Source organism: Trichosurus vulpecula, chromosome 2 (genome assembly GCF_011100635.1).
Source record: "Trichosurus vulpecula isolate mTriVul1 chromosome 2, mTriVul1.pri, whole genome shotgun sequence".
Taxonomy (NCBI): Eukaryota; Metazoa; Chordata; class Mammalia; order Diprotodontia; family Phalangeridae; genus Trichosurus; species Trichosurus vulpecula.
Window position 1 is genome coordinate 20,446,709 of NC_050574.1, and position 20,745 is coordinate 20,467,453.

The 20,745-nt window shown below is 43.6% G+C and overlaps 1 protein-coding gene across 1 annotated transcript in view; it reads left to right on the forward strand.

Moving 5' to 3' along the window:
* Positions 1 to 7,257: 7,257 nt before the first annotated feature.
* Positions 7,258 to 20,745, forward strand: part of LOC118839466 (solute carrier family 2, facilitated glucose transporter member 7-like) — a 30,309-nt gene continuing 16,821 nt past the window's right edge. The window contains exons 1-3 of the mRNA XM_036746932.1: positions 7,258 to 7,308; positions 8,928 to 9,026; positions 15,396 to 15,556. Coding sequence (XP_036602827.1) covers positions 7,258 to 7,308; positions 8,928 to 9,026; positions 15,396 to 15,556 — 311 coding nt within the window. The remainder of the gene's footprint in view (positions 7,309 to 8,927; positions 9,027 to 15,395; positions 15,557 to 20,745) is intronic.

Sequence of the window (20,745 nt, forward strand, 5' to 3'; positions counted from 1 at the left end):
CTCACCAGCTCCCACTCTCCCAGACTGTGAAATCCTAGGGAAACAAGGGTGGATGTGTCAGGGCACATACCTCCCTTTCCCTTTTGCCTTCTCCCTCCCCCAGGTTTGGGTTTGTTTTTCTCCAGTGGTAGGAGGCTGTTAAGAACTCCCGGAGTGCTTTGGGCTTTTTGTCACAAGAATTCAGAAAGGAAGGGATGTGGTGGAGAGCCTGAGAGCAGGGAAAGACTTGGGTTCCACTGCCCTCTCTAACCCTTATTAGTTTCAGCATTTTCACCTGTAAAATGGGGATTAAAAAGAACCTTGATTCCCTCAAGGTTGTAAAGACCAAATGAGATGTTTTCTTACCTTACCTGTCATTTCATTCCTCTACTAAGACAAGACAACTTCAGGTCTTAGAGAGTGGTCTGAAGGCACAGAGAGATTAATGATAATAAAAATCACAATTATTATAGTAGTAACAATAGCTAACATTTATATAGACCTACTATGTGCCAGGTATGATGCTAAGCTCTTTACAAATATTTGATCCTCATAACAACCCTGGGAAGTAGGTACTATTATTATCCCCATTTTACAGAAGAGAAAATCAAGGCGAACAGAGGTTAAGTGACTTGCCCAAGAGTTACACAGCTACTGAGTGACTGAGGTCAGATGTGAACTGAGGTCTACCTGACTCCAGATCCAGCCATCTTAACACCCACCACTAAACTGTGCCCAGGGTCCAATATGTGTGGGTGTGTTTCAACAATACAGCTAGCAGCTTCTGTGGGGGTATAAGATCCACCAACAACCAGCACCCGGAAAGCTGCCAACACACGTCCTTTTGATCTGCTTTACTTAAGGAAAGCAACGTTAAGGGGTTAACAATCTTACTTGAATCCAGCATACAAATATCATTTGCTTAGTTCAGGGGGAAAGAACTAGCACCCAGAATTACAGACCAAATACAATTCAACATCTGGGTGTACAACCGGGGAGCTCATTATAACAGCTGGCCCAGAGTCACACACCACTCCTCCTGTGGCTCAGAGCTTCCAGTGAGAATGCTAACCTTTGCATTTGTATAACCTGTTCGGGGTCCAGAGGGCCCTGACCTCACCCAGGCTGGGTGTGGAGAAGTTCCTCAGCCTCAATATCACATCAGATACAAATCAATGGCTCCCAATTGTCTCAGTGCTAAGAAATACAAAAATATCCCACTTTATCTGCCCCATTCAAACAAAGGCCAGAATCATTACAGGTCAACACCAAAAAGGCCCACCTTAATTACTATTACAGGGTGGTAGGATTTCAACCCAAGTATTCCATATTCCAAAGGCCTGCTTTCTGCCCAGTTGGTCAAGCTGCCTATTTGCAAGCTTTATTGGTCACCAATTTTTACTGATCATTCCATTGGCTTTGAAGAGATCTGCAAACTCGCTCTTCTGACCTGCTTGCTGAATTTATTTTTATTTATTAAAATTTTATCAATGTCTTCCTTTTATATCATTGTCATATGGCTGAATATAGCTCTCCCACAACTGTCATAGAATCCTCCCTTATAACAAAGATGAACAGGTAAGCCATATCAGCCTCAGTTTCCTCCTCTGAAGTCTCTGAACAAGATGACCTCTAATGTCCCTCCCAGCTATATATCTATGACTACATGACAATGAGTGCACAAGTCTGCACCCATACTTCCCCATCTCTATGGAGTTGTGAGAGGTACATTGGATCACGTCTCCTATGAGCAAAATTGGTCATTAGAAATCTCATTAGTTCAGCTGCCTTCCTGTGGCATTTTCAGAAAGCCTGGTTTCCCAGCCTCCCAGTCAGGATAGTGTTTCTGTAGAGATGAAGCACTTTTCCAGAGATTATCAGCTAATAATATCTTTTGAATTTGGCTTTCTAGGTTGATTTTTTTGGAGAATTATGGTAAAGAGAGGCTGGAGAGAAAAGAGTTCTTTCTCTCTCTTGTGCCATATGGGCAATCGGTATTGAATGGCACATCCTATCTCAGAATTATTGCTTCTCTCTCTCTCCTTCTGAGACTTTGAAGCAGTCTGGGCTGCTATTACTGGACATAAGTCATCTATGAGTCCATTACAAAATCAATGCAGCCAACATTAGAAGGAAAGCAGAAAATTGGGGAAATGTTTTTACAGGTTTCTCTGATAAAGGCCACATTTCTCAAATATATAGGGATCTTAGTCAAATTTGTAAGAATATGAGTCATTCCCCCAATTGATACATGTTCAAAGGATATAAATGGGTAGTTTTCAGAAGAAATTAAAGCTATCTATAATCATATGGCTTTCTCTTTTTCAGAGCTCTTACCCACAGCAGTGGTGGCTCATGTAACTCTGGGCCAGCCCTTGTTATGAGCTCCCAGGGTGAACTCAGATGTTGGTAACCATGAATTGTATTAGGTCTGTTCTAAATTATATTGTTCTAAATATGTTCTAAATCACTATTGATTAGAAAAATGAAAATTAAAATAATTCTGAGGTACCACTGCACACCTGTCAGATAGGCTAATATGACAGAAAAGGAAAATGATAAATGTTGAAGATCTGGGAAGATTGGGACACTAATGCACTGTTGGTGGAGTTGTGAACTGATCCAACTATTCTGGAGAGCAATTTGGAACTATGCCTAAAGGACAATCAAACTGTGCGCACACTTTGACCCAGCAATACCACTACTAGGTCTGTATACCAAAGAGATCAAAGAAAAAGGAAAAGGACCTAAGTGTACAAAAATATTTATAGCAGCTCTTTGTTGCAGTGTCAAAGAATTGGAAATTGAGGGGATGCTCACCAACTGAGGAATGGCTGAACAAATTGTAGTATATGATTGTGATGGAATGCTATTGTGTCTAACAAATGATGAGCAGGATAGTTTCAGAAAACCTAGGAAGGCTTATATGAACTGATACAGAGTGAAGTGAGCAGAGCCAGGAGAACACTGTACACAGCAACAGCAACATTGTACGATGATCAGCTGTGAATGGCTCAGCTTCTGTGACCAAGACAATTTCAAAGGACCCGTGATAAAAAATGCTCCAGAGAAAGATCTCATAGAGTCTAAATGCAGATCGAAGCAGAATTTTTAAAAAAGAATCAAACAACTTTTTCTGGTGGTTTTTTTTTTTGAGGGGAGAAGTCTGTGTTTTTTCACAACATGGCTAATATAGAAACATATTTGGCATGACTGCACGTGTATAATCTATATCAAATTGCTTGCCTTCTTAGGGAGGGGAAGGAGGAAAAGAGAGAATTTGGAACTTAATATTTTACAAAAACAAATGTCAAATTTGTTTTTACATGTAATTTGAAAAACACAATTTTTTTTAAAAAATGAGAGCCCATCACTGGGGGCCCTTGGTGAGAGGGGGGAGGAAGGGGAAGAGAACAATCATTTATTAGGTGCCTACTGTGTGCCAGGCACTTTGATCCTAACCCCCTAGAAGGAGACTAAAGTCCTCTAGACTGTGGTATTCTATGACACGAGGACCACACATACCCCTTACAAAAGGGCAACCTTGTCACTCAATGGAACATTCATTTACACTACTGTTGTCATTTTGTATATTGCTTTTCTGGGTCAATCAATTAACAAGCACCAATAAGCTCCTACTATGTGACTGGCATTGCTCTAGGTTTTAGGAAGGTAAATACAAAGAATGAAATAATTCCTACATATATAAATAGAGAGCATATATAAAGAAAATAAACACAAAATAGGGATAGAGGGCATAAGGTTTTAGGGGGTAAAGAAAGACTTCATGTGAAAGGTGATGCTATGAGCTGGCTCTTGCAGGAAAAAAGGGGATTCTATAAGGTGAAGGTGAGGACATGTAGAATGGCCAGTGCAAAGTCATGGAGATCAATCAATCAGTTAACATTATTAAGTCCTACTATGTGCCAGGCACTACGCTAAATACTGGGGATACAAAGAGAAGCAAAAAAATAGACCTCGTCATCAGGGAGTTTACAATCTAATGATGGGAGGCAGCGTGTCATGTGTGAGGAACAGAGAGAACTGGAGGTTAGGACCGAGTTCAGATGAATGAGCTGGCTTCAGCACACCTCTGGTTGGAGTTGTGTTGGTTTTTAGAGCCATATAAGGCATGAAGTACAACTTGTACAGAGATAGGAGATGGAAAAACCAGTTTGATGGGATAGATGTGACACGTAGTGCTCCAGAGTATGGCTCAAACCAGATTAAAATGTAATTGCAAAACATAAAAAGACAAATACAAATATGATAGAATGGAGATAATATTATACTTTAAAACTAAGTCAATGTGCAGCCCACAGGAATCCTTGGGCATGGATTGGCAGCCCCTGTTTCTATTAGAGTTTGACTGAGCTGGACTAAGTGACCTCTGGGGTCCCTTCCAGTTCTGAGACTCTGTGATTCTGAATGGACTAGGTTAACACGGAAACTGATGGGGCAGAGTGCAGAGAAGGTTGGCTAATCAAAGAGGGACCCGCCTTGGGAGGGCCTAATGTGTTGGTAAACAAAATGGGCTCTTAGCACTCAGTTCTACCAAGCAACCTTGAAGAGTCTGGCCTTTGTTTCCTTGATTAGATTGAGAGTCCTTGGTGACCTCCTTACCTCAGGGGGGGGCCTAGTTTACACATGAGTTTGAGTGACATGTTTGGGACATCAGAGGCTTTTAGACCACATGGGTTTACTTTGCCTCTTTGTGACGACTTTAGGTCACATGGGTGAGTCGCATGTGTAACTCACCCTTGACCCTGAAAAAGATATAAAACCAGGGGTTGGCTTTCTATTTTTCGAAGCTCTTACCCACAGCAGTGGTGGCTCATGTGACTCTGGGCCAGCCCTTGTTATGAGCTCCCAGGGTGAACTCAGATGTTGGTAACCATGAATTGTATTAGGTCTGTCTGTCAATGTCTGTAATTTGTTTGTATTTTGCTCTAAAGTGTAGGGTGCTGGCTTTTTCCCCCGAACTAAGTGAATGGTATTTGGATGCTGAATTAAAGTAAGCTTGTTAACCCTTTAACGTTGCTTTCTTTAGTAAAGCAGATCAAAAGAACCTTGGCTTTTGCAGCATGCTGGCAGCATACTTGTTGTTGGGCTTGTGTTGGTCTTTCATCCCCACAACAGCTGCTAGCCAGATTGTTGAAACACCTAGGCAGAGGGAATTTAGATTGTGTGTGATGGGCAGTGGGCAGACATTGTGAGTTCTAGAGCATTTAAGCAAGGCAAGGTAAGAGAGCCCCAATATCTACCTGTAGCCAATTGTGGAATTTTCCCACAAACAAGATCTCAGGAAAATCCTATATAAGCACAGAAAACACTATGAGTTTAGTTTTTGCTAATTGATAATTAGTAATCATTGGGTTCCACATAGGGCTGAAATTTATTATGTAGGAAAGAGAGTTAGACTCAGCAAATACATAGAATAGTTTACTGATTTTTGAAGTGTAAATGCTCACACTGAACATTTAACGATTAGTTCTCACAAGCCAAATGACCTGGCTTCTGGTTGGAGTTGGGTTGGTTTTTAGAGCCATATTTTCTTCAAGGCAGTTGGGAGGCAATGAAGTTTTTTGAGCAGTGTTTGAACACAGTTTGAGCAGAGTTGGAGCACACGCTCAAACCAGTATGCTTCAGGAATATTATTTTGCCATCTCTGCAGAAAAAATGGATTGGAGGGGGAAAGTAGAAGAAGGGAGATGTGTTAGGAGGTGATCACAGTAGTCTAAGGGATAAGGACTAGATCTAGAGTTGTTGTTCGTCCTTCATTTTTGAAGAGGACCAATGACATCATGGGGTGATGTCTTGACTCATCTGTGGATTTAAGGGAGGCACACTTCCACAAACTCGTCAGATTCAGTCTCTCTTTCACAATCATCAAACTCCAGTGGCAAGATGAAAGTCAGGATGACGAGATGCCCATCAATTAGAGAATTGTGATATATTAATGGAATGGAATGTTATTGCCCTGTAAGAAACAACAAATATAAGAATTTCAGAGAAAAACAGGAAGACTTGTGTTGAAGCGATGCAGAGAAAAAAAAGTAGCATCAAAAAACAATATATGTAGTGATTACAATAAGATAAATTATAATCCTCAGAACAGTTGAAAGCTGATAAATTGTAAGGAGTGATCTTGGTCCTGGAAAACAGAAAATGAAACCTTTCTCAGGAGAGGAGTAGGGGGCTACGGGGGTGGAATGTGGCATACACCATCAGCCACGGTTACTGAGTTGGTTTCCTTTCCTTTTATTTGTTTAAAAGGAAAGGCTCAGAGTCAGAACACTTAGAGGAAGTTATCCTAAAATAAAAACAGAAGGCAACAATAACACTTTTTTAAAAGAAAAAAATTCACCTGTCCTTCAAGACTGAAGTCAAAAGCCATCTCTTCCATGAAGCTTTGCCTGATCTTCCTTGATTCCCTTTCCATCACCTCCCCCACCCCAATCGTGCACCTCTCCCCATGATATCTTTTAACTTCCTGCCCAGAGTTATATTCATATGTTACCATGGCTTCCCTCCCCTCTTAAATTGTAAACTCCATGAGGACAGTAACTGTATCTTATCTTCCTATCCCCAGAGGAAATATCCAATAAATATTTTTTTAACCTTGAATGAATATTCAGAAGGCCAGGGTTCAAAACCTCCCTTTGCTGTTCATTATCCTATTGTGACCTTAGACAAATCATTTAGCCTCTCTTGGCTTCATCTATAAAATGATAAAATTGAACTGGATAACCGTTAAGGTCCCTTCCAGGTCTGAATTTGTGATCCTATTTTGGCACACACATCCCATTAATCTGAAGTTGTGGGGTCTCACATAATGCACAGAAAAGATGCATTATTCCATCCATCTTAACCCTCGGCCTGATTTCTTTCAAGCCGGCTCATACTTCTCTGGGGCTCTCCTTGACAGAACTCTAGGCATCTGCCCCGGGCATTGTTCCTGTGCAGGGGGTAATGATGTGTAGATGACCAGCAGCTCTGGGGCTGTCTCATTCTTAGTTTCTGTCAGGTAACCCAAGGGCAGAATTCATACAGTATATCACGATGATAAAGCATCAAGTGTGTCTTATCAATAGCTGTAAGGGCGAGGGAAGTGTGAAGCCAGCAGGGTCCATAGGACCAATGGACTATGTTACCCAAGGTAATAAAGTTGCCACTGGCTCTATCGTACTAGAAATAACGGGAAGCAGGGCACATTCCCTGAGTGCTCAGCTAGGAGACACAGGGACACCTGGCCAGGGCAGTGCTGCCAGAGGAAAGATGGAAAAGCAAGAGATGGAGACTTTGCCACCTGAACCACTCAGGAAGGGGGTAAGTCCCAAGTCCAGGACACTTGCCCCCTTCTCCAGCAGATCGAGGGCTAAGACTGAGGACTTGGGGACAGCTACATTGCTTCCTGTAGGGAGACAGGATCACAGAATCCTAGCTCTGAGGCTGGAAGGGACCTCAGAGGTCATTTATTCCAACTCTCCCATTTTACTGGTAAGAAAACTGAGGCCCAGGAATATTAGGTGACTTGCCCAAGGTAGGAATGGGCAAAAGGTGGCATTCACACCTAAATCTTCTGGCTCCAAATCTGGCCCTTTTCCCATCATGCCTCCTACAAAGATGAGTGACTGGTTAATGCTAGCAGAGCTCTCTGGGGCTGCTTGAAATTAAGACTTTTTTAAAGGAAGGAAGAGGGGACAGTCTGACTTTAGTTATTAGGATACCCTGGAAGAAATAGAAAACCAGTTACCGTGGGGACAATAATTACTAACTGTGATTATACCAACGGAAACTGTCCACCCAGCACAAAGCACACCAGCCTAGACCGACAGTACAGAGTTGCCTAAAGCCCAAAGGAGTTCATCGATTTCCCCGTAGTCACCCAGCTTGTAAATGTCAGAGGCAGTGCCGAAGTCGGGGTCCGACCCTAAGTCTGGAATTTCCTTTCCTCGATCACACTGCCTGCCTGTATGACAATTGGTGTGCTGATAGCGATGATAATAAAGAAACGAGGCGCTTCCATCCCAACACAGCCCGATTCTATTACAAAAGCGTTTTTACGCACCTGTGTCTGCACAACAATAAATACGAGAGAATATTTGCCCCGGAGGGACTCTGTGCTACTTGACTTCTAAAACCCAAGAGGGTCTTTTCTTTATGGAGGGACAAGCTGTGTCCAAGGAGGGGGGACAGTCTGTGTCCGTGGAGGGGGACGGGCCGTGTCCGTGGAGGGGGGACGGGCCGTGTCCGAGGAGCGGGCTTGGGCTGTGTCCGTGGAGAGGGAATGGGCTGTGTCTATAGGATTAGCCCTGAAAAGAGAGGCGCAGGGAGGGGAGAGAAATGGAAAAATCTAAGTAGAATGTCTCTGGCTGCCTCTGGTATCTATGAAAACACCTGGGAAATTATGCGGTCTGAGGGGAGAGCGCTGGATTCGAAGGATGTCAATGAGAATCCCAGCACTGCTATGGCTGACTTTGGTCAAGTCATTTTACTTTCCCTGCCTCCCTGTACTGATATGGAAAATGAGACGTTGGATCAAGCAGGGGTTCTGAACCTGGGCTTTGTGATCTTTGCTTTCTAAGTATTTTGATAGCTGGATTTCAGTGTAATTGGCTTGCCATCTAATCCTATTTATTTTATTTCATTTAAAAGTGTATAGTTCTGTAGGTTTCACCCGACTGCCAGAGGGGTCTATCACACACACACACACACACACACACACACACACACACACACAATCTTAGAACCCCTCCATGAGAGGATCTCTGTATCTATGGCCCTATGACATGTTGCTTCAGAGGTACAAGTTAGGAAAGTCGTTTCCAACTGCCATTATTCTTCCCCTCCTCCTTCCCCTTCCCCCACTCCCCAAACCAGCCTGTGAGGATACAAAAGTGCCCTGTGTCCCCAACCCTGGCTGGATCAGTCCTTTTCTTTTACAGAGGCTCACCCCTGTGCTGGCCCTGGCGACCCTGGCAGCTGCCTTCGGATCTGTTTTCCAATATGGCTACAACATCTCCGTGGTCAACACACCTCACAAGGTGGGCTGGGGCCCAGCCTGGGGATGGCATGAGGTCAGGGAGTGAATGGAAGGAGAAGAAAGGGCTTGGGGGAAGTGGGAACCTGGATGTCAAACTAAGGAACCCTTGTGCCCTGAGCACCTCCCACAGGCAGAATCCTCCAGTGGCCACTTCAAAGAGTGGGAATTAAACACAGGTAATAAATACCGAGAAGCCACAGTCCTTGCCTTCAAGCCACCACACTGTGTTGAACCGGGGAGTCTTTTAATGTTGCATGATTACTGTGGCAGTGAGAGGCTGGGAAGCCTGCTTGGTGAGTTGAATGGAGTTACCCCAGCAGATCAAATCACCCAATCTGAGGACGGGAAAGGACCTCAGAGGTCATTTAGTTCACACTCTGACTGACCAGCACTCACTCTACAATTTCCCCAAGAAGCATTCCAATAGAATTGGAATGTCCCCCAGCTTGGGGACAGGACCTGGTTTGTCTTTTTAATCTTTATATCAACCAACAAGCACTTATTAAGCTCCCATTACATGCCAGGCTCTGTGCTTGGCACTGGGGATACAAAGACAAACCTGAAACAGTCCCTGCCCTCAGGGAGCTTATATTCTAATAATAGCTAATAATAATAGCCAGGGTTTGTATAACTCTGGGATTTGCAAAGTGCTTTACAAATATTATCTCATTTGAGCCTCACGATAAACCTGGGAGGTAGGCACTATCCTAGCTTTAAAAGATGAGGAAACTGAGGCAGGGAGAGACTAAGGGACCTTCCCAGGGGTGGCATAGCTACTAAGTACCTGAGGCCATATTTGAACTCAGAGCTCCTTGACTCCAGGTCCAATGTTCTGTATGCTCACTGTGTCACCTAGATTTATCCGTATTCGGTTGAGGTAGACACTCTGTTGAGGGCAGGCATTGGTATGTGGGGGGGGGGGGGGGTTGTTGTTGCTTTTCTTTGTAGACTTAGCCCTAAGTTCAGCGCCTTTCATTGTGTAATGAACGTACAATACATTCTTATTGACAACTCACGCTCCCATGACAGTCCAGCAATCTGTCCCTCTCAAGATGCTAAGGTATCCCTCAGGGGCTGCAGGTATTTTTTCTAATGTTACTGATCTGAGTCCCCATCCCTGTGTCAATTCCCCTGCTGTCAATTGCCAGAGATTAGCACCTTAGCCCCATAACCAACTAATGTAAATTAGCTTTTGCAAAGTTATATTTACTGCAAGGATACTGAAAGAATAGTAGTGTAAACATTTCACCTAGAGGTACAATCTCGCCTATAGCATCTTGGTCCCTGGGGAGAGTGAGTTCAAACTTAAATTCACTTCCCAATGTACCATAGCAGATGGATGAGTTCTCATCTCAGCTTCTACTGGGCAGGGTCCCCCAGCTCAGTCCTCAGGGTCTGGTCACTGGGCTGTCTGGCTACAAAGTTTAGTTTGGACTCAAGCTCTTAGACCTTTGGTGACTCAAATCCTGCCATGGACATTAGCTCCTGGATCTCTACTGGCTCATCATTCTAACTTTTTGAAGCTCACAAAGTCAGAGCTGTCTTCAATCCTCTGGCTAAAACCAGGAAAGAGCAAACAAAAAACAGTGAGGGACAGAGGACCACATTCAAAGGTCACAAGTTGGCCCTGAATGGGGAGAGTCTGGTACCTCTTCCCTTCCAGAGGTTTACCACAGCTCTCTCTCCTCAAACATGACCAGGGAAGAACTCCAGAGCCAAGTGACTCACAATGGCTGGTTAGCCACTTTTGAGTACATGTCTGTTTCAGATCCACAGGCAATCAAAAGACTCCTCTTCACAATGTGCTTACTGGGCTGGAACTAGTTAGAGAATGTTGGTAAATGGTACAAACTAGGAAACAGGGCCTGACTTCAGGGAGATTTCTTTCTATAGTCTTACATCATTACATATCATCATGCCTTTCTAGAAGCAGGGCCCCGAGCCTCATGGGGATTGCACAGTGTGTGCTCACTGTCTCTCCCAGTTACATCCAGGGATGTAAAGAATATAGGGGCAGTTGGTGGTGCAGTGTGTCCTGACAGCCAGCTGAATCTGGTCCCTGACAATTTGTCCCCAGTGCCCATAGTTCTGACCACCCTTCAAATACATGACAACGCTTTTGTGTCCACCCGAAGTCCTCTGCTCTACCAACTATACATCCCCAGTTCCTTCATCTCATCCTCCCTTTTCCTTCACCAACCTAGCTGCCCTACTCTGGACACTCACTAGTTTATCAGTGCCCAGACTTGAACACTGTACTCCAGATATGCTCTGCCTGAGGCAGCTGGGGGCATAAGGTCTATAGCATCAGGCCTGGAGTCAAGACGGTCCAAGTTCAAGTCTCACCTATAAACTTACTGACTGAGTGTCCCTGGGCAGTTAACTTGACCTCTATCTGCCTCAGTTTCCTTATCTGTAAAGGGAGAACAATAATAGTTCCTTATTTCCCAGGGTTACTGTGAGGACCAAATGAGATAATAATGGTAAAATGTTTAGCACAGTGCCTGGTATATGCTAGGCACTTAATAAATGCTTGTTTCCTAATCAATTAACAAGAATTTGTTAAGAGCATACTATGTGCCAGGCACCATGCTGCATCACAGGGACATAAATTCAAAGAACAAAACTATCCTTTCTCTCATAGAGCTGACATTATAGTAGTCTCTTATTACTTAATATTCACACCGGATTTTGGATCCAAAACAATAAAAGCCTTGTTTGTCACTAGACTTTGGCCTGGATGAGTCCTGACTGCTTAAAAAAAATAAAATCCACCCTCCAAGGATTTACCACTGCCACAGATATGCTGAAGAATGGACAGCACATCCTGGAAGCAAACAGCCTAACTCCAACAAACATTTATGAAGTGCCTACTGTGTGCACAAAATCGGGGCAGCCTGGCAGACTAGACATAGGAGGAGGGGGGCTTTGGAGCAAGAAAGAAAGAAAGGTGTTAGTTCTTTACCCCTTACTGTACGCCTTCCCTTCACATATACATCAAATTACTTTGTATTTACTTAGCTTTTCCTGAAGAGAATGTAATCTCCTTGAGGGCAGGACCCATCCCATATTTAATTTCTGTATTCCTAACCACTAGCACAGTGCCCAGTCCATGGAAATTACTTAATAAATGCTTATTGGTTTGATTTGTCCAAGTCATGCCTTTGATCCATATGGGCTGGATGAGCATGGCCACTTAAAAGACTACCCCAGTCTTACATCATTACTTCATAAGACTTTGTCATAACTGTTAGGGGCTGTGTGCTAACACAGTCAAAAGAGCATGGGCTTTGAAGTCAGAGGACCAGGATCTGAATTCCAGTCCTGGCTCTACCACTTCCTACCTGTGTGACCCTGAGAAAACCATCAGTGAATCTCTCTGGGTTAACTGGGAAATAAAAGCTTTGGACCAGATGACTTATGAGGTCCCCAAGAGCTCTGGATCTATGATCCTGTGAGTTGCCAGTCTGTACCAACAGAGGGAATTTTCACACCAGGAGTTCCCCGCATAGTGAAAGACTCTGTGCTGGGAGCAGCTAGGTGGTGCAGTGAGTAGAGCACTGACCGTGGAGTCAGGAGGACCTAAGTTCAAATCCAGCCTCAGACACTTGACACATGTACTAGCTGTGTGACTTTGGGCAAGTCACTTAAACTCAACTGCCTTGTCTTCCCCCCCTCAAAAGAAAGACTCTGTGCTGGACACTGAGGACACACACGAAGACAAACATGAAACTGTTCAAATCCCCAAGAAGCTTACATTCTACTCCCAAAGAGAAACTCCAAAGACACTTTGAACAATGGCCCTGTGGTTGAATAAGCAAGTCACCTCCCAAGAAAATTGCTTTGAAGGGAACTCCCTTCGTTTGTTGTGTGAGGTTTGGTCTTATTTGTTGTGGTTGTTTTTAAAGAAAAATCAGTCTGACTCCTCTGTAGTCACACTTTGTGAGAGGGGACAAATTGGAAAGATGGAATTGGCGAATATATAGCAACTCAAAGTTTGCAGAGAATTTTAAATTAAATTGACACTCCATGAGGTAGTTATGGCAGGCATTATCATTATTATTATTCCTGTTTTAAAGATAGGGAAAATGAGGCTCAGAAGCTTCATGGCTTGTCCATATAACTAATAAGTGCCAAAGAGGGAAATTTCAACCCAGGTCTCTCTTGACTCTAAGCCCAGGGGCTTTTTCTTTCATTCATTCATTCAGCAAGCAAGCATTTAGGTGAGTACTATGTACAAGGCACTGGAAATGCAAAGACAAAAGTAAAATAATCACTGTACTCGAGGAGTTTACATTCCTCTGTGTGTGTGTGTGTGTGTGCCTGTACACACCATATTTATATAATATTATATTATATTTATATATTTATATATATAAATATATATATAAATATATATTTATATATTTATATAATATTATATTATATTATAATATAATATAATAAGATATGACTAATGTCTGCACAAATGAAGATGTTCAAACTACAGAACGTTTACAAAGTAATGTGGCAAGGAGGGTCTTAATGACGTGAGGACATCAGGAAAGGTTTCATGCAAGAGATCAAACTGGAGCCGATCCTTGAAGCAAGATAAGTGGATGAGGAAAGGGCATTTCCTGGTAAGGGGCACACTCAGTGCAAGGGTTTGGAGAGGGGAAATAGAATATTGCATATGGGGAAAAGCACAGCATCCCACTGTTTTTCCCTATACTAGGTTCTATGATCATGGCATGAGCTGATGAGAGTGTCCACGTGTGGATTGTCCAGCTCTAGTGAGCTATGGTTTGAACCATAAATGCCATCTAGTGAGATCCTCTTCATTAAAATTCCTTGGGTAGAGACTGGATGGCCAATACAATACAATCCAACAAGCATTTATTGAGTGCCCACTACATACCAGATACTGTGCTAGGTGTGGTGGTTACAAAGACTGCATGGTTTATCCTAGAAGTGGTAGGGTGCCAATGAAGTTTCTAGATCAGAAGCAAGATGTGATCAGATATGCACTCAAGGAAGATTATTTTGTCAATTGTATGGAGGCTGAATTGGAGAGAGAAGAGACAGAGAACCATGAGTTCAATTGGGAACAGAGAAGACAGGCTAAGGATCTAAACTAGAGAGTTGACCTGTGAGCAGAGAGAAGACCGACAAGAGAGGCTGGGCAGATCCAATCAACAAGATTTGGCCATTGATTGGATATGGGAGACGAAAGAGTGGGAGAAGTCAAGAATGATGCTAAAGTTGTGAATCTGGGCGCCTGGAAAGATGGTGTGGTCACCAACAGAAAAAGGGAAGTCTGGAGCACAGGTAGATTTAATGGGGAAGAAAAGGGATCCTGTTTTGGACATGGTAAAGTTGAGATGCCCTGGGGAGAGCCAGGTGGAGAAGTACCACGGGCAAATTGGTTATGTGAAACTGGAGGGCAAGAGAAAGTCTAGGGCTAGATAAGTAGATCTAGGAGTCATCTGGGGGCAACCAGGTGGTGCAGTAGATTGAATGCCAGGCCTGGAGCCAAGAAGACCTGACTTCAAATCCTACCTGGAGCAATTATTAGCTGTGTGATCTTGGGGAAGTCACTTCACCTTGTTTGTCTCAGTTTCCTCATCTGCAAAATAAGCTGGAGAAAGAAATGGTAAACCACTCCAGTACCTTTGCCAAGAAAACCCCAAATGGGGTCATGAAAAGTTAGACACAAGTGAAAAATGAACAACAACAACAGGAGATATCTGCAACGGAGATATCTCATGAAGACTGATGAGGTCACCAAAATATAGAATGTAGAAAGAGAAGTGACGAGAACCCCAAACAGAGCCTTGGGGGACAACCTTAGCTGGGGGGCAAAAAAGACTGATAACCTGGCAAAGGAAGTTGAAAAGTCATCAAACAGACAGAAAGAGGAGAGAGAGGGGGGGAGAGAGAGAGAGAGACATGGAGAGAGAGAGACTCAGAGAGAAGAGAGTACCCAGAAAGGGGGGGGGGTGTGGAGGGGGAAGATCTCCACAAGTCCAGGGCTGCAGAGAAGTCTGGAATTAGGGTATGTTGCCAAAGGGATTCCTGCCCAAGCATGGGAGGATCCCGAGGCCCCATCCAATGTTGATATTCTGGGATTCTGGTGAAGTCTTGGGCAAAGAAGAGAGAGAAGCCTTTTGGTAGCCCAGGTCCACGGTCCCCCTGCTTTTCCCTTTTCCTTGTTCGTATGCTCTGGATCAGCTAAGTCACTTGGGTTATGGACTGAAAAGCCTCTTCCTCGGAGAGTCCCTGCACAAGTCCTTGACCTCTGCTGTGTGGGGAGTTGAGACTCATCTGAATCATCATTTCTCCTGAGTCATGTGGTGTCTTTTGGGGTGACGGGGATGGGGGTGTTTTCCAGGTCTTGAAATCATTTTACAACGAAACCTACTTTGACCGTTATGGCAAGTTCATGGATGAGAGTTTGCTTCTTCTTCTCTGGTCCGTCACCGTGTCCATGTTTTCTCTGGGGGGCCTCTTAGGAGCCCTCATCGCTGGCCCCCTGGTGGACAGGTATGGCAGGTAAGCGGGGGCAGGGCTACTTTACTGCAGTGGTTCTAACTAGATCATGTTTTCTTTTAGTCCCAAGGTACCTAAGAGAACAAACAGGGCATCCCAACAGGCACAGCCTTGCTCCTGTAAATCAGGAGATCTAGCTTCTACTCCCATCTGAGGAGCTTCATCTTGCAGGCCTCTGCTGCCTCTGACATGATCTGTTCTAAGGGCCCTCCCAGCCCTGATATTCTGTGTTTTAAAGGGCCTCCCAGCTCTGACATTCCCTGTTCTAAGGCCCCTCCCAGCTCTGACATTCTGTGTTCTAAAGGCCCTCCAAGCTCTGACATTGCCTATTCTAATGCCCCTCCCAGCTTTGACATTCTGTGTTTTAAGGGCCCTCCCAGCTACGACACTCCCTATTCTAAAGGCCCTCCCAGCTTTGATGTTCTGTTCTTGGTGCAATGGGTACTTGAGAATGCACTGGCATCCTGGGGTTTGGAGTTCAGCAGGACAGTATGGCCTCTCAGTTCTCAAACTCTTTTTATATTAGGATTGCAAGCTCATGGATTTAGGGCTGGGGGAGGCCTCTGAGGCCATCCAGTCCAACTCCTTCATTTTACAGATGATAAATCTGAGGCCCAGAGAGGGGCAGCGATTTGTCCAAAGTCACACAGGCTAAGCAGGACAACTGGGATTTGAACCCAGGGCTGTCTGACTTTGAATCAAGTGACCTCTCCACCGTACCACGGGATCTCTCAACAGAAGGCCTCCACCTTCTTCCTACATTAGGAAGGAAGCATATCTGATTTCTCCAGCCAATATTTTTCTTGTTTCCAAACATATGTTCCCCCAAACATATCCTTCCACCGCTCTGAATAGATGCTATGTTGCATGAATACTTGGACGTATATCACCTCTTAATCACTTCTTCCTAACATGCTGCTTCTGACAATGGGATTTTTCTTTGCACAGCATTAGCATAACCTTCAGGTTCAGTGTTCTTGAAGGCACCTTGCCCAAGAGCAGATGCTCAATAAATATTTATTAATAGGCTTTAATTACCCAGTCAGGCACCCTGCTGATTACAGCTGTCACAGCTGTGGCCACCCCCATGAGGTCCTGTGTTCTGACACTGCTGCCCTTCCCAGATTTGGGCTCTGAGTCTCCCCACGTGACCTAGCTTCCTGTCTTACTACATAATAAATAATAAAAACACTTTGTACTTTGCTTTCCTCATAAAAAAAAAATCATTTCTATCCAGATGTTCCATGTTCCCGATAAGCACAGGGGTACAGGTCAGGGTCCTCCAGGAAACAAACCCAGCCCATGGTCACAGAAAGAGGCCGGGGAGATGAGGGGATCTGCTATCACTGACTCTGTTTTGGAATCTATAAACCTATGAAGCTGGATCACACCTGATCTTTGCACTCCAAAGAAAGAATTTGATGTGGAAAAAAAAAATTGTGTAATTTAGATTATACGAAGGTTTATTTAGAAACCAACTTTCCAAGAACTTAAGGCCCTATTCATTGTTTGTTTGAAAATGGGACCAATAATTACAAATGGGTTATAGCCATTTATTAAAGTAGGGCTCATTTATGAAAGCTTCTTTTTCTAGTACTTAAGTACATTCAAGATTCCTTGTGAGTACTCTTGCTAATAATAAACGGATCTCACCCACTCATTAAAGCAGACCTTACTCAGAAAACCACTCTTTGTACTTAAATATAATCATGATTCGTTTGTGAGTAATCCTGCTAGTCACAAATGAGTCTTATCTAATTATTAGAACAGATCCAATTCAGGAAGAACAAATTTCTTAAGGACCATGGATCTAGAGCTGGGAACCTCGGGGGCCAATGAGGTGGGTCCAGAAACTGAGGCCTCGGGGAGAGAAAGTGATTGGCCCAAGGTCAGACTTAAGCCAGCTCATTTTTTGTATAGAATAGTGAGGCTAATTATGAACCTTCCTTATCTATTCCCAAAAGCTCCTGACACTTAAGCAAATAAACTTGTTTTTCAATTTTTTAACATTTTTGTTTAAAGTTTTGCATTCCAAATTCTGTCCCTCCCTCTCTCTCCTCGCTCCCTGAGATGGTAAACAATCAGGTATAGGGTATACATGTGCAATTATATAAAACATTTCTGTATCAGTCATTTTGTACAAGAAGACTCAAATAAAAGAGAAAATGAAAGAAAGTGAAAATATCCTGCTTGAGTCTGTATTCAGTCACTATCTGTTCTTTCTCTGGAGTGGGATAGGATGCTTCATCATTAGTCCTTTGAGATTGTCTTGGATGATTTGAGAAAAGCTAAGTCATTCACAATTCTTCATCAAACAATACAGCTGTTACTGTGTCCAATGTTCTAAATAAACTATGTGACCTAAGCACATTCATTGCATGTGAACTCTGGCTGGAAGTATTATCTCTTCTATCTACTGGAGAGTGTTATCTCTTCATAAAATAGGACTAGTAGCTTCAACTGTATATTTGGGCCTAAAGGCATTAGAACTGAATTTGGGGCACTGCTTGTGGCTGGAAGGAATGAAACAGCTTTTTCTGCTTCAAAAAAAAAAGGCATCTATACTTCATTCATGTTCACATTTCATTCATTCAGACTTAGTTTCACTTCGAAAAAGCCTCACTTGCTCCATCCACCCTCATTAGCTATCTTCTCATAACTCTCCTCCTTTTTGTGGCCAGATAATCATAAAAAGTTGGTGCCTCTATTTTTTTTCCTCTCACTCTCTTCTTAACTCCCTTAGTCTGGTTTCCAGCCTCATCATTCAACTGAAATTTCCCTTTTCAAAGTTACTAAAGATCTCTTAATTCCATACCCAGAGTCCTTTTCTCAGTCCCCATTCTCCTTGACCTCTCTGCAGCCATTGACACTGTCCATCACCTTCTTCTCCTTGAGACCACTGTCTTCTGCTTCTCCTCCTACCTATCTGACCTCTCCTCACTCTCATTTGCTGCATCTTCATCCAGGTAATGCCCACTAACCACGAGTGTCCTCCGTGGCTTTCTTCTGGGTTCACTTCTCTTCTCCCTCACCAGCTCCCACAGATTTATTTTTTTATCTCTGCGCTGATGATTCCCAGATCTCCTTAACCAGCCCTAACCTCTCTCCTAATATCCAGTCTCTCATTTCCAACTGTTAATTGAACATTTCAAAAGTGTGTATTCCATAGACATCTTAAACTCGACATGGCCAAAATGCCACTCATCATCTCCTCCCCCAAAGCTTCCCTTATTCTAAACTTCCTTATTACTACAAAGGGCACTTCCATCCTCCCATTTACCCAGACTTGAAACCGTGACTTCTCATTCTTTCTCATCTCCCATATCTACTCAATCACCAAGCTCTCTCGATTTTGTAACAACAAAAGGGTGTCTGACTCTTCATGACCCCATTTGAGGTTTTCTTGGCAAGGATACTGGAGTGGTTTGCCCTTTCCTTTTCTAGCTCATTTTACAGATGAGGAAACTGAGGCAAAAGGGGTTATGGGACTTGTCCACGGCCACACAGCTAATATGTATCTGAGGTCAGATTTGAACTCAGGAAGCTGAGTTCTCCTGACTCCAGGCCTAGTACTCTATGCACCAGGGCACCACCTGGCTGCCCCTCCTTTTATGCATTCCCTCTCTCCTCTGACACTACCACCACCCTGGTACAGGCCCAACGTCACTCTTGGACAATTGCAATGCGATCAAACCTTCCACCACTCCTGTCCATCCTCCACTCTGATATCAAATTGGCCGTGTCAAACCTTTATTCGATCCACTCCAATGGCCCCTTATTTCCTCCACGACCAAATAGCTAGTCATCTGCTTGGTTTCTAAAGCCCTCTATAACTTGCCCTCTCCTGCTTTTACAGGCTTCTTACACCTAACTCCCCTCAATGTATTCTATGAACCAGTAACACTCACCTCTTTGCTGTTCTCAAATAGAACGCTCCAATCTCCAGACCCCAGGCATTTCCCCCCTGCTGTCTCCCCCACATGGAATGCTCTCCCTCCTCATCTCCACCTCATGACTTTCTTCCAATCTCCGCTGAATTCCCACCTTCTACAAGAAGTTTTCGAGATCCCCCTCCCTCCCCCAATTCTGCTGCTTTCTTCGGGTTGGTTATTTCCAGTTCATCTTGTCTATAGCTTGTTTGTACATAGTTGTTTGCATGCTATCTGCCCTGTTAGACCGTAAGCTTCTTGAGGGCAGGGACTGGCTTTTGCCTTTCTCTATATCCCCGACACTCAGCATGGTGTCTGGCACCTACCCAGCCTTTGTCCGAGAGGGCCTAGAAAAATCTCCCTTATGTCACATAGGACCTGAGCTGCTGGGATGGAGTGGGATGGTCATGGAAGAAGCAAAGGGATTATTAGTAATAATAACTCATGTTTATGAGGTAGTAGCTCTAATTTCTCTAAGGCCTTCAGCAAATATATGAGATAATTTAAATAACATCCACATCTTACAGACGATGAATATGAATGAAACTACCAACTTCTTTGCAACCTTCAGATTCACCGTGTATTAAGTCTACATCAGTATGACCTTGGGCAAGTCATTTAACCCTCTTGGGCCTCAGTTTCCTCATCTGTAAAATTAAAGAATTATACTAGATATCTGACTTCTGAGAAAGCTCATTCCTATACCCCAAAGGGCAAATGCATTCCTTTCCTGTCTAGTTAATGTATCTCAATCCTTGAGAACAAGGACCAGGCTCCTGCACTGGGCAAGCTCTGGCAAAGGGGTCTGAGAATCTGATCTACCCAGATCATTTGAGTTCCCACTCAAGAGCTGAGGAAGGTCAGTATTTGAGCGATATTTTCATGGAACTGTACCAATCTTCTCCAAGGAGATTTCTGTACAAAAATCAACCATTACCCAGAGTTAGACCCCATCCCATCTTCCAAGATGATGCTGCTGACCCAGACCAAATTCAACATTTGCTAAATGACTAATCATGTGCATGGACCTTTGCTAGGACAATGAGAATACGAAGACTGAATCTCCAGGAACTTACATTCTACCAAGGAGAGGATACCACATGTACACAGATCAATCAATCCAATGGGCATTTATTAAACACCTACTATGGCCCAGGCAACTGTGCTCAGTGCTAGAGATAGAAAAGATATAAATGAAACAGTCCCTGCCCTCGAGGAGCTAGCATTCTATCTGGGAAAATAGCCCAACCATTCTTCTTGAAG